This window comes from Lepidochelys kempii, chromosome 27 (genome assembly GCF_965140285.1).
Source record: "Lepidochelys kempii isolate rLepKem1 chromosome 27, rLepKem1.hap1, whole genome shotgun sequence".
NCBI lineage: Eukaryota > Metazoa > Chordata > Testudines > Cheloniidae > Lepidochelys > Lepidochelys kempii.
In genome coordinates, this window is record NC_136406.1 from 14,287,096 (window position 1) to 14,304,675 (window position 17,580).

The window sequence follows — 17,580 nt, forward strand, 5'->3', positions numbered from 1 at the left end:
CCAGGGGGTGCGGCAGCCCTCCCTGTTCCAGCACGTATGCTATAAGGCGTAAAATTGCAGAGTGCAAATCCTGTTCTTCTGGGGCGACAGGTTTCACTTGGCTTCAACTGAAGATGCTTATTCTCTTTAGTAGAAAATAACGCTCCTGATCTTCTAGAGCATCCACTGGAGTGGCTGAAGGAAGAAAACCACAAGAGGTCTTTCCCAACACAAAGGTCTGTGATTCTCTGCTGCTTATGCCCTGAGTCAGCAAACTAAGGTAGTTGCATGGTGTCCATTTCAGTAGTACGTGAGCGCCTCACCATCTTTCATGGATTTATCCTCAAAACATCCCTGTGAGGTGGGGAAGTGCTGTTGTCTCCACTGGACAGATGGGAAACGGAGTCACATAGAGACTAAGGCCTGGATCCTCAAAGGTAGGTAGGTGCTTAACTCCACTGGGTGGAGGCCTTTGAGGCTCTGGGCCTAAATGACACATGAAGTCTGTGACAGAGCTGGGAATTTAACCCAGATCTCCTGAGTCCCACACGTACCTAACTTTATGAAAGTAAATTAGTCCCATTGGAGACAATGGACTTCTCACATGCTGATGGTTAGGAACATACCTTGCTGAATAAGGGTCAGAATTACATACAAAGACCTCAGTTTTCCAAAGCGACTAGTAGTTTGGTGCCCAGTTTGGGGGACTTTAAAAAGGGACCTCGTTATTTGTTAATTCTGTGCATCCACCTTCTGGAAATCAGGGCCCCTTCAGGCATCCCAGGTTTCCCCCCTCTCCATAAATATATAAATAAATTAAATAATGGATGCACCCAAAAGCACTACTAGTGGCTCTGGAAAAGTTAGGCCAAAATATCTGTCTCCCAACTGCAGCAAAGCGGGGATGAGAATTCCTTGCGACAGCGGGGCTCAGTGACATGCTACAGCAGAAATCCAGAGCCTGGTGCTTCCCAATTTCCATGTTATCACACATTTGGGGCTGGGGGGCAAGATCCAGAACAGTGAGGTTCCCTCACCTGATGCTGAGCAGGGGCCTGGTTTTATGCACCTGGACATCACACATTGGACAGTATTTGTTGGTCTCCAGGTAACGGACGATGCAGGTTTTACAGACTAAAGAAAGAAAGACAAAAATAAATAGGGTAAAATCAACATACAGACACACAGGGTGAATATCACCCTGGGGCAGAGTCAGCACAAGGCCTAGGCGCCACTTAAGCACTAGGTATTAAGTCTCACTTCGGCTCCATTTATAAATGGTGCCGAAGCAGGATAGAAGTGGTGTCTAACTTTCCCTGGCCCTCTGTACAGGGCTGGCTTTCACCCACAGCGAACAAGCAGCTGCTTAGACATTCTGGGCAAGATAATTTTTTACCCTCACTGATTGGAAAGTAATCTGTGACAGCTTCTATTTAATCCAGCTGTTAGCAGCCATATATCAATGAGAGGGGGATCCCACCAGTAGGGGCTATTCCACATTCCCCTCTTATCAAGGCACAGCTGCCCTTACACCTTGCTTCTCTCTGCAGGCATATTAGAGGAATTACTAGATTGGAGCAGATCCTGGGTCCAGCCAGTCTAGGATGTTGTCTGTGAACAGCAGCTGGAACTAGATGCTTTAGAAGAAGGTAGAAGAACCCAAAAGCAGGTAGATATGGGATTAGCTGCCTCATACACACACAGCTCTCATTCTGATCTCTACCAGTGAGAGATTGCCTTACACCCTGTATAGCACAAGGGTCCCTTCCCAAATGCTTGTTGTTGGTAATTATAACGCTGGTTATTCTTGACAACCATAGAAATGTCTTGGATCTTGCTAAATTCTTGGCCTTAGTAAATTTGTGTAGCAGTGAGTTCTAAAGTTTAATCCCATGTTGTGTGAAAAAATATTACCGTGTATCAGTTTTCATTTTCCCCATCTTTTAAGGTCCCCTTGAGGAAATCCACAGCTGTGGCGTTTCCACCCAAAGGGATGCAGCAGTTTTCCTTGGAAATATGGGAGGATTCTAGCTTCACCACCCCCTCCCCAATTCACCTCAAAATTATTGAACGGGTAATCTTAGGCCTAGAGTGACTAGGGGTTCAGGGTGCTTCAAATTTGGGGGTGTCTCACATGATAAGGAGGGCCTGGTTTCCAGGAAGGGAGAGCTCTGCTCTTCCTGAAAAACTAGTATCAGCCCTCTTTAAAGGGATCGCAAGTTAGGCACCCAAAAAATCACTAGCCACTTTGGAAAAATCTTGGCCCATGGAGTTATATTCTGGTGAGCAGCTGGGGAATCTCTCATCACCACCAGCTGGCTTCTGAGCTTAACACCCAGAAAGGAGATCTGCCTGGTGGAATGAAAGAAGAGAGCATTTCATTGGGAACAGCTGATTTCCCCTGTTTCCCCCCACCTAGGTACAGAGGAAACTTACAAGAGTGTAAACATTCCACTATGGTGGTTGCATCTATGAAGTAGCCACCACACAAAGCACACATCAAGTGGGGATTCAGCTCCGTGATCTTTATCCTGGTGGTTCTGTGCATTTTGGATCAGGGCCTCAGCAGATCCTCTCTGGAAACAAACACACACACCCCACCCCGAGGATCAAGTTAGTGGCATCTACAGGGTCATCACCCCTCCTGGAATATTACAGCAACCAGAACCAAGTCATCAGCTGGAACTAGTGAAGGCAACATTCCAGAAGCAAATGGCTCAATAGGTTACACACCACAGGAGTCTCTGGTTTTAGGATTTATTCCCCCTCCCCCCCAACACACACATACACCTTGTAATCTGGGTTCTGTGGTCAGGCCTCGCAAAGCCGCTGAAATTGCAATAATACAGAGAGAGGACTGAGCATTTGTATTTTAACAAAACAAAACACCTCTTTTTCAGCCCCCGCAGAGTCCGACTGGGACAACTTTACAATGGGTAGCAACCTTTCCAAATGTAATCTTGTTGATGACACTAACTGCTTATGGGTCTGCACAGTGCCTAGCGCCTAGGGGCCCAGAACTGGTCTGGGTGTTACCACAATAGAAATGTAAGGTAATAACAACACTCATGGGGGGAAGACATAACTCACCTAGAGTATTACAATCTGGCCCAAAGTGATCCTACAGCTTACATTATACAGTGAATCTCTCTTTACTCCCAAATCCTGACCAAAACACATACAAGATAAAGAATTTATTTAGTAACGTGGTTTTATTTTTTTAAATGGAGGCAAATCAATTCAGAGAAAACAACAGGCAGCACAGCTGAGTATAAAGAAGTGATGCACCAATTTGGGTAGTAAAGGAGGTAAGAAACAGACACAACATGCAGGTTTCAGGTTTTATAGCTGCTTCCTTACTGCGTTTCAAAGCTGGGCAGAAATAATAGGTCTAAACCGAACACACCCAGCCCAGGTTTTCCACTCAGGATTTTGCATGTTTTGTAGATGTAAGGATGGAGATTATTATAGGAACACTTTTTTGTTAAATGGAGACCCTTACCAGGGAATGCCCCAGAGCCCTCTAAATTATATATTTAAACAAAAATAAAAATCAAGAGCCTCATTGCTCATCGTCAGCTAACAATAAACTCCCCCATCCCCAATATTCTCTTCCTCCAAGTGGACCTCTGCCACCAAAGCCTGGATGCACACTACCTCCCTGCCTCTTTCTCCACAGCTGTAGCCCATTACAAGATCATCTGTAATCAAATTATGGCCAAATGAAGCCGGCCTTTTGTGTGTGCTACTTGGGCAAACCTCAAGGAAAAGGAGAAGAAGGGGGGGAAAGAGGAGCAAAGTCTGCGGCCCTTGAGCAGAAGGATCACAGCAGCCCGACGCTGCTGGCATTTCAACCCTACCCAGCTAGGAGCTGAAACGGCTTCACCTTGGCTTCTGGCTCTCCACGTGTCCTCTTTCATTCTTCCCCAGCCTCCTGCTGACACCGGATAACAAAGTCGGGGGGAGATTTCACTTTCTTTCGTGGTCTTCCCCCGGCCCCACACTCACTCCCTGCCCCCTCCCTCCAGCAAGGCCATGGTCCGGAACAAATCAGATAAATGGTCTAATTGAACATTAACGTGCAATTCATTAAACACACAAGCCCGGAGAAAGGCAGACGCGAGAAGCCCCGCTGCATGTGGCTTTACACGACCTGTGGGTGCCTGCGTGCACCTATCTCACGGCCAGACCGGAAGGACAGGCGTGTCATACCCTATGACACACACATCACACATGCATTTCTCAGTTAACAATATAGAGGCACATAGACAATAAGCATAGAAGAGACACCACCCAGACACATTAAATAGGCGGTCTGTGTGACTATTAATCATCTGCACACACACACACGTTTACAACTTCAAAGCAGTGTAATATTATACACACATACACACGGGCATAGTGTTACCTCCATTAATGCACATTAATATTGCGTGTCTGTACACTCAGACCGAGTCTGCATACATGATAATTATGTTCTTCATGCCTTATTTTGTAATCAGTGTGTGTCTATATTTTATTTCATGCCTGCCTCCATTATCTATCATATTGGTACCGTACTTTGAAGATGTAAACTGCTATACAATTGCAACACACACGGAATGGGTACCTATGGCATCATCTAGAGTGCAAATACACACCCATCTACAAACACAATGCAGGATCCTAGAATACCCTTCTAATCATGCATAAACTCTGGCCATAATCTGCCCCCCCCCCATTAGCACATGAAAGAATATAGAGCACCCGTCCACACCCACGCATGGCATTGTCATGTCATGCCACACCCACCCAAAACTGTCTCTGATTATCTCTACCGTGTCTCTAGAACACATCCACTACCCCTCCCACCCACCCACCCACACACACACACACACAGGCCTAGACCCACATTGTGGGGTCGTTCATTGCAGCCTAACCCAGGCACACAAATCCCGCCCCCCCCCCATTCCCCGGGCCCGGTGGCGCAGCGTGGGCACATACCGCAGACAATGATTCCCCGGGCAGGGACTGAAAGGTGCCCAGCCACCAAACCTCAGCGCCCCCCGACCCGCATTTCCCTTGTTGTCCTTCACCGCTCCGATCTCCCAGCCGGAGCCCGACGGGGGGCCCTACTAGGCTCCGGGGCCTCCGCTTGCCTTCCACTCGCCTGCCAGCCAAGGCTCAGGGCGGGGAGAGCGGAAAACGGGGGCTCGGAGGGGCTGGCCAGCCTGGCAAAGGTGCGAAGCGGCACCTTTGTCTCCCTCCACCCACCGACCGGCTCCTTCTCCGCCTGCCCGAGCGCTGCACCGCCCCTTTCCAATGCCTTCATGCATGCATGCAAACCAGCCCCCCTCGCCCCCCAATCAGAGCCACCGACACCCGCGCGGGGGAGGGGGGGTATTTAAATAGATGGATACGTATGGCTCGGTGGGGAATAGACCGAGGGACCGCATTTAAAGGGACAGGCTCTTCCTCCACGGGGGAAATCTAGGCAGGGGAAGGGAGCGATTGGTGCCAGCTAAAAAACAAAAAAGCTGGCTCCACTCGCCTCCCGGCCGATGGGCGAGGGCCAGGCATCGCCTGATTGTTCTGGGGGGTGGATTTTTAGGCCGTGGGAGCTGGCAGTGGGATTGGGCCCTAAACCCACCGCAATGAAGCGCCTCGCCTAAATATCTGCCAAAAGCAAGGAAAGAGGGCAGGCGTGTAGGGGACCTCCTGGACTTCTGGGGGGGGGGTGGTCCCCAATAAAAGAAATCCGAATTGAGACTGTCCCTGCTGGGAAGTCCCCTAAACGGCTCCCAGCGCCCCTCTCCCCAAGCGTCAACTGGTGTGAATGGGAACTCGGTCTTTTGTCTGCATTCCTCCCTCCCTTGGGGTATTTATATGTTTTAATAGGAGTGCATTTTGTTTTATGGTAAAAGGCATTTTCCGCCGGTGCCTTGTGGTTTCTATAGAGACTCCAGAACCGGCTGCTGGCCCCTTGCCCGTGACAGAGCACAGGGCCACACACCTCATTAAGGCAGGAGATGAATTTAACAATTGTACCTGGATTCGGGGGCACGCTGAATTTTGTGGCGTCGTTGTTTTCAAATCTGTGACCTGCTTTGGCTTTTCACAGCCAGGCACCCAACTAGAGATGGGGAGGGGGGACAAATAGCTTGCCTTGGCTAGAATGAATACATTTGCTTTGCTGCGGGGGGGGGGGCGGTTGGGAGACTTTTTTTTTAAGTGTGTGTCTACATATGCACGCCCCGGGAGAGAGAGGGTGTGATCGTTGCTTAAAAAGCAGGAGGGGATTGGAGTGAAAACTCCAGGGCTGGGCACAAAGATAATAAGCACCGGGCAGAATTTTTAGTGGCGGAAAAACATGACTTGTCTGCAAGGGGCAGTTCCCATGCCCCCCCTTTCCCCCCCACACACACACGAAAGAAGGCAAAACGGAAAGGGGGAAAACAAAGGGTTTTGCCAACATTTTATCCCGAGTTTGAGACCCTGAGCGGGATGTTTGCTGCACGAAATAAAGTGGGGTTACAATCTAGTCCCCCTGGGAAATACTTCACCAGTCGATGCAATCAAGTGCAGAGAGCTGCAGAAAGTCGCAGATGTCAATGTAATTGCTGTGTTCGCCCCCCCCCCCCTCCCGCCGCCCCCCGCCGCCCCTTCCCGTTACTTTAATATTTACTATAGGAGACGTTCTAGCTGGGGCCCCGAATCGCAGCCGTTTTATTGTTTCTATGGTAACTCCTATACTTGGCCAGGAGCCAGAATATTATTACAACCATCCGAGGTGGAGGGGAGAAGGGGGGGGGGCTGAAATAAAATCTATTTCTGTGCAAATGAGTTTGTGCGTGACGCCAGTCGGAGGCCAGGCTGTTAGGAACACACACAGAGAGAGTCAGTCCCCTTACAAGCCATTCGCTGGGGGGGGGGTGGTGGTATTTATTTATTTTATTTTATGTAAAACCCTTGTTATTCAATTTAAAAAAAAAAAACCCCACGCCCCCTCTCGTGGCTAGTCCAAATGAGCTGTTTCTTAACAAGTCCTCCACACGCCGGGCATGGAGGGGATGGATTTGAAGAATGGGAGCTTATCCACCTATGATCATCCAGACCTGGCGTTAATCTATACCGGATCGAGTGCAGCGCCTTGAGGGATTCCTCAGAGCAACCTGGGAGAGGGGGGTTGCCCTTGGGATGGGGAACCATTGTAAGGGATAGTGTGTACACACACACACAATGATGGGGAAAGCGCTTAACGCTCACAGACGCTGTACCCAATACCAAGCAAAGAACCCCCATCAGTACAGTGACGGATCAAACTTCAAGGCAAAGGTGGGGACCAAGCCGCGGAGGCGAGACTGTGGGACAAAACTTCAGCACAGAGGTGGGTGTGTCTCAGGGGAAGGGGGCCGAGGAGCCATTGGGACCATCCTGCTCTCGGCGGTGGCGAAAGTCACACCCACCCCCTTCAGAGCAGGCAGCTCAGGGGAGCAGGAGCGCGGTTTGCCACCCAGCATTAGCTCCTGCCCGCTGGGGAGCATTTGTGGGTGGTTTGCAAACAGGCCAACCACACAGTAGATGCGGGTCAGAAAGAGGCTCGTGGGTTTTTGGAAACGCCTGTTCTGCTTTCTGGACCGGATTGGGTTATTGTCCCCACCCCCCCCCCATCACCTTTCTCCCTGCTCCTTTTCCCTTTGTAGATTCCCAAGGCAAAAGCACTTCTCACACCCCTTTGGGGGTCCCCTTGGCTTGTTTGCTTCCACTCCCCCCACCCCTTGATTACACTTAATAGCAGCACGTCTCTCCCCCCCCCGCCCCCGCCCCCTTCAAGCCTCAGCATCATCAAGGTAGCTCTCCAGAGTGAAGTGCCCCCCAGACCCCTTACAAGTCGCAGGTGACGTTGGGGCTGCTGATAGGCTCCCTGTGCGCTGGTTTCTATAGTTACCTGCAGGGTAACAGCTGGCAAGATGCCAACACCAACAGCCAAGCCAAGGGGGGGAAGCTTTGGCCGGCTTGGTGCACCTGAAATCCAATCCCCCTCCAGTGACTTGGGCTCTCGCAGGGCAATGAGTTCTGCAGGTCCCCTGCTCCCTGCGCCTGCCTTTTATTTTATCCTCCCCGTCTAGCAAATGGCGTCACGGGTCTCTAAAGGAGAGAGGGGAAGGTGGAGGGGAGGGAGAGCCCGAGACGCCAGCACAAACCGGTTTTAATAAAAACGGATGATAATAATCATGATTTCATGACTCAGATATGGCTGGCGCTGGTTAGGCTCCTTTTAAAAACGCTCACACACCCCCGCCCCCAAAATAAGCACCCTCCACCGCCCTGACTTTTTCCCCACCCCCACCCCCAGAAAATAAACAAACTCAATCCTCCTCCACTCCCGCATCCACCCACCCACCCACCTACCTTCCTGTATATCCCCCCTCCTTTTTTTAAAAAAAAAAAAAAGACCTATTTAAACAGCTCTGATGCATCTTTCCCCTTCTTCACTAAACCAAGAGCTGGTTGCCTTTAAATGCCCCCTTTGGGCTTAATTTTGCAGAGGCATCCCGTTCCCTTTAAAAGGTTAACTCCTTAGGGACCTGAAAGAGACTGGTCTGTGATGTAACTGGGAGATTGGCGAGCTGCTTCCTCTCCCCACACTCCTGCTCTGGTAATGACCTTGGGCAAGGCGCCTTTCTTCTCTTCTGCCTCAGTTTCCCCCACCTGCGAAATTAGAGGAATGGTGCTTTCCCCCACCTAGCAGGGATGCTGTAAAGCCTGAGTCATTTCATATTTGTAATGGGCTCCTCCTTGGTCCTCTGGTGGAAAGCACTATATCAAAGTGGAGCGTGTTGCTTTATTGTTTGATTAAACAGCGTCGGGGCTGGAATCGTTGGAGGTGTCTCTCCTCCAGGGCACAGTCCCCAGAAATCCAGATGTATACCCCACTCCTTCGCAAAACACCCAGGATTCACCACTTCTCCTCCTGCTACCTTCTCTAACAGTTTAGCTAGTTTCTCCACCCCTGGGGCAAGTTTTCTGAGCAGAAGGATCCAGATTTTTCCAACTCCTAACTCCAAGGGAGTGGGGCAGGAAAACAACATATCGATTGGCAATACAGAGAGGCATCATTTATACCCAGACAAGACATGCCAAGCTGGTAATGCGGGCTCCCAAACGCTCATTAGAAAATATTCTGAATAAAATAATAATAATTAATAATAATAATGGCATATATTTTCTTTTTGCAAAATAGACACGCCCTCATTTCACAAAGCGACACCCGCGAAGTGGCCGGTTAATGTAGCCTTTGCTAGCGGTTACAGGAGGCATCAGATCCCGACAACAGGAAATTCTCCTTTCGGGTTTGCAAAGTACAGTGTGAGGAGCGAGAAGAGGGTTTACACAAAGCGGGAGGGCACGTGACCTCAGATGTGGGTCTGGATTTAAAGTCGCCACAAGGCTCCAGAACCGGAGCAATCGCCCTTTTCCCCTCCCTCTCTCTCTCTCAGCCTTTTAGTCTGTGCCGAGGACACGTTATCTTTCCAGATCACCAAAGTTTTCTCTGGTTATTACCAAACAATTTTGCTTTACTGCCGTTGCCTCGCAAGAATGCGATAGCAGGTCTGCAGTGCAACCATCCCCGTTTGAAAGGGATGAGAAAAAAACATCTTAAAAGCAGACAATAATTCCGAGATACAGATTATTCCTCCCATGGAAATAAATTATTTTGCATGTTGATTTCCTGCAAACCTGTGGGCTATGCATCCTGCTATTATATACACACGTATATCCTGCTGCCCTTTTTGGTTTTTTTTTAAAGTTTCCACACTCTCTGTTAACAGAAGATATTGCACATATTTTTCAATTTTTAAACCAGATTTGGGGGGAGAGGGGAACAATAAGAATTGTTCTGATCTTTTACCCTGACATTTGATTTGGTTTTAGAAGAAGATGAATCGGAGCTTTTAAAATGTAGAGAGGAAGCTCAAATCCTCCCAAGAAAATACAAGTGAAGAGTCTCACAAAGGCCTGGAGATTTGGGGTGCTTTAATTTGGGGGGGGTGCCAGCACTTTCTGAATATCAGACCCTTTTAAGGTATCTCAAGACAGGCACCCAAAACCGCTTGGAAATCTCAGGTGAAGTCAGTGTAGAGTCAAGAAGACTTCACACCGCCAGGGACTTTTGGAGTGAACATCCTCACATCTTTTTTTCTAACAAACCCACAACTTTTTGCCAAAAGCCAGAGTCCAAATGTTCTCGATTCTGCAGTACCCCTAAAAAAAAAAGCAAGGTCCAAAGCCCTTTCTCTCCGTCTGCCTCTCAGGTCAAAGTCTATATATTTCCAGATCCTCCACTCCCCCTCTGTCGAATCAGAAATGATGTTCTCTGGGGCTTTCCCCCGCAGAAAAATAACAACAACAACCGTTAGTTAGTTAGTTAGTTAGTTTAGTTAGTTAATAAGCCAGAAGACTCCAGTCTGAGAGGTTTTTCACATGTGAGAGGGGCGCCTGGAACCTTTGGAACTAGTACGAGCTCCCTGACAGAAGAGTGGAAATTAGATAGATCTCTGCCCCTGGACCTACCACTGACCCGTGAACCAACTTCTCAATGTTAAGGGCAGCTTTAAGGTATTTCCAGCCGCTTTCTCTCACCCCTTCCCCCACGATGGGGTCATTCAGAGAATTAAGCAGAGCGGGCACACACACACACACCCGGCCCCCTTCCTCAGAACCAGGAAAATATTTGTACAGATGTAACCAAAACAGTGGTGGCTGATTCTCTCTCTCTCTCACACACACACACACACACACACCCCTCCTCCCAAATTCACTGCAACTGCGGACCATTTTTATCTCCTCTGGAAGCATTCAAGGCAGCATCTGACCAAGAATGCAACTTTATGCAAGCGAAGAGAAGCATTTCCACAGACGGGCCCCAAAACTGGATTTGAGGAGGTGGGGGAGAGAGAGGAAACAGTGAGTAATTGAGTGGAAAAGCCAGTCAGAGCAGCATTAGCCTGCTAGTCCTTCTTGCTTTCTCGGAGCTATAAATAAAAAACAAACCAGCCACCAAGTACCCCTACGCAGCTGAACAGAACACTCCACGCTAGATTAACTGTCCCTTGTCCTCCAGGGCTAACGGAGAGCCGTAGTATTCAGCAATTCTATACAAAGGGCCAGATTCTGCTCTAATTTACCCTGGTCTGAAGGCAGAGCCAGTCAATGAAGCTGCTGCTGATTTCGAGGAAGAGAATTGAGTTTTTTTCTATATTTCAGGGAACAGGCGGCAGTTCAGAAACCCCTGCTATTAGAGTGTACATGTCTCTGGATCATTAGGGTTTGTCCATAACAAGCACAAGTTCAAAGAGACTCAGACTTAAGAGCAGCTCATGGAAATGCTGTCAGGAAGTCCCAGGGGTGAATTCCAAGGCAGCAGGGAACTTTGTCAGAACCAGCAAGCCCCATTCTCCAACATGTCCTCAGACAAAACTTCGATTGACTTCTCCAGTTTAGCCCAAATAGGATCGGGCCCCCTCACTGTGAGTTTTTAAAGGCTGTTTGGGGATCGTTTTATTCTTCGCATTTTTTCTCTAAAGTTCTTCCAAGGAATTTGTATTAAAAAATCCAAGAGATCAAACTGGATCTTTTTTGCAGCCCTTGAGCTTTACAGTTTATACTGTTGGGGGGGGGGGAGTCATTTTCCTTTTCTTTCTTTCTTTCCCCCTTTTCCCTTTTAGGTGCTTAATTTACTCAACAGAGCAGAAAGGGACAGAATCAATAAAAAATCTCATCTGGCTGCTGCAGGTTTCTCCAGCTCCAGAAGAGGACTTGCTACAGAATCTAGCCCTGCCAGAAGCAGTTGTGGGAGTCCAGGGCAACGTGTATTTGTTAGTAATTAAGTATTTTTCCAGTGAAAAACCCTTGGCATCACATCTGTTGGTGACAAGCATATTGGCTGCAGCAGTCTGGAGAGGTTTGGAGGCTGAGTTGTGTTAGACACCACAATCAATGACATGACAGCAAATTCCCACAGTCCATCTGCCTGTGTAAATCACTAGCATGCAGAGAAGAGGTGCCAAATATTCAAAAGAGGTGATGATGGGTCCCGATTTTCAAGTGCTGGGCATCAGATTTTCCAAAGAGCCCAACTCAACTTTAGCCATCGAAATAAGGGCAAGATTTTCAACAACAACAAAAAGGGGGCGGGGGGGTCCAGCACCCAGCGTGACGATTTGGCCGCTTATTTTGATGCCTACATGAGAGCAGAGTTCTTTTGAAAATCTGGCGCACTGCGCTCAGTCCAGGCTAGCAGTGCACTGAGGGTGGATACAGGTATCTGGAGTAAACTCACTTTTTATTTTGGAAGACAGGGATGGTGGTGGTGGTGGGGGGTGATGCTCCAGTGGAAGAAGTGGCAAAGCTCTGCTCTGCGCTTCAGTGGTAGCAGGGAATCACCCCTCTTAGTGCTCCCAGTAGCGGCTCAATTGCTCCCCAATGGGCTGCTGTCACTTTTCAATCCGGTTGAGCGGTGGGCTAGCTTTTCGGTGGGTTTCCCTGGGAGGTTCCTAGTCCGGGAGAACTTTTCTAATGATGCTTGTTTGAAAATGAAGCGCCCTCCGCGTGGAGGTAAAAGGAATTTGGAATTTCCAGGTCTGATCTTGGCTTATTTGTGATCTGATGTTATTTGTTTGTTTTGTCTTTCCACGCAGCGTAGTTAATCATTATTAACAGACCACAAGGTCTGAAGGCAGAAGCTGGCTAGGCCTGGGAGTGAAAGTTCCAGCCACTGGGCCTTGAGAATTAGAGACACTTTACGGGTTCTGTTGTTGAAGCTGTTCCCAATACACATTGGAAAGGGGCGATTGGGGTCACGGGTACAGGTGTGTGATTGGCCAGCATCCGAAAGGAAGAGAGCCGGAGAAGGTGAGTCTATGTTCCCAGATGGCAATTCGCACCACCCGAAGGCAGGGGAGGGTGGTCTATGAACTCAGTGGTGCACTTCAACCCAAGGGGTGAATTTCACCTTCCCGGGAGTCCTTTTCCCCTGCTCCCAAGCTCGCCGGGACAGCGGTTCGCCACTCCCAGCCGTTGCAGAGAAAGGAGACAGAGTTTGCGGGGAGTGCGGGAGGACATTTCAAAGTCCCCCATAACTTCCAGCCATAAGGAAACCTTTCATCAAACCGAACCCTAAGTCCTTGTTGCCTTGTAGCAGTGATTTGCACCATCTCTGGTCCAACTAAAAGTGGATTCTCTAGACAGCTGTCACCCCCTCCTTCCTCTCTGTCTGCCCCAGCTAAGAAATAACCCCCAAGTCCCTCCTTTTGCATGTCATTCTAAAACTTGTCAAGTCAGCGGGGAAGCCGTCCAGCAATGGTACAATATTCGAAGGCAGGAGGAATCCCCCAGACACAAAACACACACAACACCTCAAGCTGCGAAGCCGCTCACTGCACACGGTCAACCTGGCGAACAACCAACCCAGGTGCAAACCTGCCATTCGCAAAGAAGCGGAGCTCGCTGGCTTATAAATGTTCTCTCTCTCTCTCTCTCTCTCTTCCCAGTCCCCCAGCCCCCACTCAGGACTATCGCAGGGACTTGTCGATAAATGTAAACAAAGGGATCGATCGCCGGGATCAAACGCTACGAGGTTTTGGTTTGTCGAAGTTTACATCCTCCTGTACGACCCCCTCTCCCGACTCCAGGCTGCGCAAGGGAGGTTCTCAGCTCCCTGAATGGAGCCTTCCATCCTGGATCCTAAGACAAGCCTCGAACCCACACGAGAAAAGTCCCTGTGGTTTGTCACCTCGGCCGGGGAAGAACATTTACACGGACACCTGCCCGGCCACTAGAAACGGTCCCAACGTTCTACGATGGAACGGGGTTCCCTCCATTCACAACTTGGATCCATCCCGCCTAAGACCATACACACGAGCGCGACTCCTGGGCACTCTGCGAAGGGGATGGCGAATCTTGAACTCAGGGGTCTGATTTCAAAAGGCAAAACCAGCCTCATTTCCCTCAAGAATTGGCTCACTACTACAAAAGCCCCTTGCCAGGAGATTTCTCCCCGTCCTGCCCCAGCAATATCAAACAGAACATCGATCCCCTTTGCAGAGGGTTTTGGGGTTTTTTTTTGTTTGTTTTGGAGTTTGGTTTTTTTTTTTTTTTTGGTTACACAAGCGTTATTTCATGCAGCTTTTTCTCCAAACAAAGCAGGCTTTGTGCGCAGACGCTCCATAATAATGATGATAATACAATCTGGGGTGAGGAGAGAATATTTCCATCACATAGCTCTGATGGCTAAACTGGGGAAGGAGAAAGGGACCTACATAATTATAAAACCTTCCCTCTATCCCACACATTTCCCTCCCCCCAGAAAAAATATATGCCTTCCAGAAAGAGTTCCATAGACAAAGGGAAAGTAACTCTTTAATGGGAAGGGAAATATATATAAATGTCTCCCTATCCAAGAACTCCTTCCTTGAATTCTGGAGGGAAAGCTATAGAAATAGAGGGTCTTTGACTCTTTGACTCTTGGAGGGGTCGGGAATTCTTTATTTTATTTGTTTATTCTGTCCCAAAGTAAGAAGAATGCCCCCCCCTTTAATGAAAAAAGGTGACATGGAAACAAGGGGGCGGGGGAGGAGAGCCCCTTTCCTGCCCAGCCTCCCCTTCCCCCCCAAGCTGAGCTATGGGCTCATTTCGCTATTCTATTGCAATCTATTATTCATCAGGCATGGAGGGGCGATCCGGGCTAATTAGCTGCGAGGTGTCCACACGTAGTTGGGGAGGGAGAAAGACAGAAAAGGGAAAAGGCCCTGGCGGGATCTCAATGGGGATTGATTTATTGTTTGTTTGCGTGGTGGGGTCGCGGGGGAGATGAGTGGCAAAGTGGATTTTAATTCCTACATCTCCTTTCTCTCTTTCTGATGTAAGAAACGGAGCCCCATTCAGATAGCTTCGTTGGACTTCCATATTGATTCGCAAAACATCGCGACAATTAAAACCAAAAGAAAATGCCCCCCGCTTCCCCCCGCAGCTCCGCTTGACTCTGTTGCCACGATTTCACCCCCACCTCCTACCCCACCAGTGTCTCCTGGCAAATCCCTTGCGGCCACCGGTGGGGGTGGTAAATTATTTCGCTATTTATTTGTTTTAACACGAGCGGATGGGACCCAGATGACTTCGGGAATGACAGAAAAACAAGGACTCCCTTCCTCTCTCTCTCTCTCTCTCTTTCCACACACACACCCCTCTTCTCTCTGTCGGTCCCCTCTGGGTTCAGGTCCCAGGCTCTGGAATCCCCACCCCGCCCGAGGGGGGCGCCCAGGAACAATACAATCACTGTCTCGTAAACTTGGGGGCCTTCCCCCCCCCCCCAAGCTTCCCCAGATTCATTTTCTATCCAACCGTGGAGAGACCGCGCCATATTGCTCCAACAGATCAGTTCCTAAGACCCCCCCCCCCCCGTACCACCCATGCCCATGCGCCCTTGGGCATGTCTTGCGCGCCCCTTGCCCTTTGCGCGCTTACAATGTGGCCATCCCGGGGGGTGGGGTAGTTCCTGGGGGCTCGTTGGGGGGTCGGGCTCGGCAGGGTGCTGTCAAAGCCGGTTCCCTCTCCTCAAACCCCCTTCTCCCTTGCCCCCCCCCCCAGCCGCCACACACACACACCGGGGCAGCCCCCGCCCGGCTGCCAGCCTCCCTGCGTCTGGGCCAAAGAAAAGGGGGAAAAGAGAAGGGATGCAAAAAGTTAGGCGTGCCAATCGGAGAGAGAGAAGGAGGCGACACCAGGCAAGAGCCAGCCGCCGGAGGAAGAAGCCAAGCGAGCGGGCACGGCGGAGCAGACAGCCTCCCCGGCTGGGGGAGAGTGGAGAGGTTGTGGGAGGGGAGGGGGGGAGTGAACTGCCATGTACCCGGGGGGGGGGGGTGAATCTCATGCAAATTCTCCCCCCTCCCGACCCTGCCAGAAAACCAGCAGCAGCACAAAGAGAAAGATAGGAAGCCGGGCAGGAGATGGATAGCAAATAAACTGATCGGCCATCTTGAAAGCAGAGAGAGAGAGAGAGAGCGGAAAAATAGCAATGGAAGGAAGAAAAAACCAATCCCCGCAAGACAGACGATGTCACAGAAGCCGAGGCAGGGAGCTTGCAGCCTGGACCGCAGACGAGAGCCCTTCTCTGGAGGGGGGCGGGAGGGAGAGATCTCTTCCCTCCCCCTCCGCCCCCCAACACCCCCCGGGGCAAAAGGGATTTTAGGGGGAGGTGCGTCCCTACCTGATCCCGGATCTTTTCTGTGGGGAGGGGGCGAGCAGGGTTGGGGAAACAGAGAGCTCCCCCAAACCCCCCCTTTCTTTCCTGTTCTTTTTTTTTCTTTTTTCTTTTTCTTTTTTTTCTTTTCTTTTTTTTTTTTTTGGTGCCAAAACTGCGGAGCTGGAAGAAACGCGTCTCTGTAGCTGCTGATGGGATCCGATGGGAGGGGGGGGGCACAAAATGGCTTTTTTTTCCTTCCAGACAAGAGCTTGGCCCCGCCCCCTTTTGCCTCACGTGATCTCATTCCTTTAGGGTGTTTGCAAAGGGGCTGAGGTGCAAGAGAGGGAGGCGGGGGGGGGGAGACAAAAACTGAGATTTGTTTCCCCCTCACCTCAGGCATCCCCCCCCCCCCAGGAGCATCCTGACACAGCCAGCAGCATCCACCGAGGCCAACCCCAGCCCAGAGACCCAGCCGCAGCCTCGGAACCTGGAACCATATGAAGCATGAGGTTCCAATCGGAACAAAAGCAGCCACGCTTTTCCCCCCATGCGGGGTGGGGGGGGGGAAGGGGCAGGGGGCTGGCAATCAATCGGAATCATAAGCAGGAAGAAATCCATGGGAGGATGAGACACAGAATCCCGACCTCTGCTCCCGGATTTTGCCGTTCAGGTCTGGGAGAGGTGAAGAAATTGCAGATGATCCAGAGCAACTTATGTTCCGTTTCCTTACAATCTCCAAGCAAACGATTTTTGTTTTATTTTATTTTTTTGCACCAGGAAAAATATATGTGTGTGTGTGTGTATTTCTCCCCCTTGCTCTCCGCTTTGTTTCCGTCCACAGACCAGCCAGGCACTGCTTAGAGTACTCCATGAAGGGAAATAGATTTAAAAGGCGCTGACATATCCTAGAAGACAGAGACACACGGGGATATTCCAGCTTGTCCAGTTCTGCACACACACACACAACGCACGTCTTTATTCGCCGCTCCCTCCTGGGCGGCTGTTGCGATCTCTCTTAAAACAAGGCTCGCAAATAAAAAGAATCAAATCAAATAAAGCAAAGGGATGAAATGAGACAATTTGAGGGGGTTTGTTGGGAAAGGACCTGGCTTTATTCCCTTTCCTCCCCGGAACATTTTGATTCCAACCCAACGCGTTAAGTTCCAAGCACAAAGCGACCTGCTGTCGACAACTTCATGCGATTTCTTTGGAGACTCTCTCCGCTGAAGTTTGGGAAAGTCCAGCCTTCAGAGACAAATAACCTGCCTCGGTGCTAGGTGTCTCCTTCCCTGAATTTGTTTTTAAACCACAGAGGCAGACTTTAGATTTTCTCCTCCCCCTTTTCACTGTTACCCTTTATAATTATTACGATCGTGTCA

General features: G+C 49.8%; 1 protein-coding gene across 3 annotated transcripts in view; it reads right to left on the reverse strand.

Moving 5' to 3' along the window:
* The window catches only part of PCGF2 (polycomb group ring finger 2), a 36,714-nt gene extending 20,227 nt beyond the window's left edge, over positions 1–16,487 (reverse strand). Inside the window, exons 1-3 of one of the 3 annotated variants that reach the window (XM_073325751.2) lie at positions 16,226–16,487; positions 2,416–2,555; positions 1,017–1,113 (exon numbers count right to left, since the gene is read on the reverse strand). In XM_073325751.2, the coding sequence (XP_073181852.1) occupies positions 1,017–1,113; positions 2,416–2,527 (209 nt within the window). In that variant the 5' untranslated portion in view covers positions 2,528–2,555; positions 16,226–16,487. Of the gene's footprint in view, positions 1–1,016; positions 1,114–2,415; positions 2,556–4,962; positions 5,245–16,225 lie in introns of those variants that run through there. The other 2 variants (XM_073325749.2, XM_073325750.2) reach the window with 2 other exon arrangements.
* Positions 16,488–17,580: the final 1,093 nt, after the last annotated feature.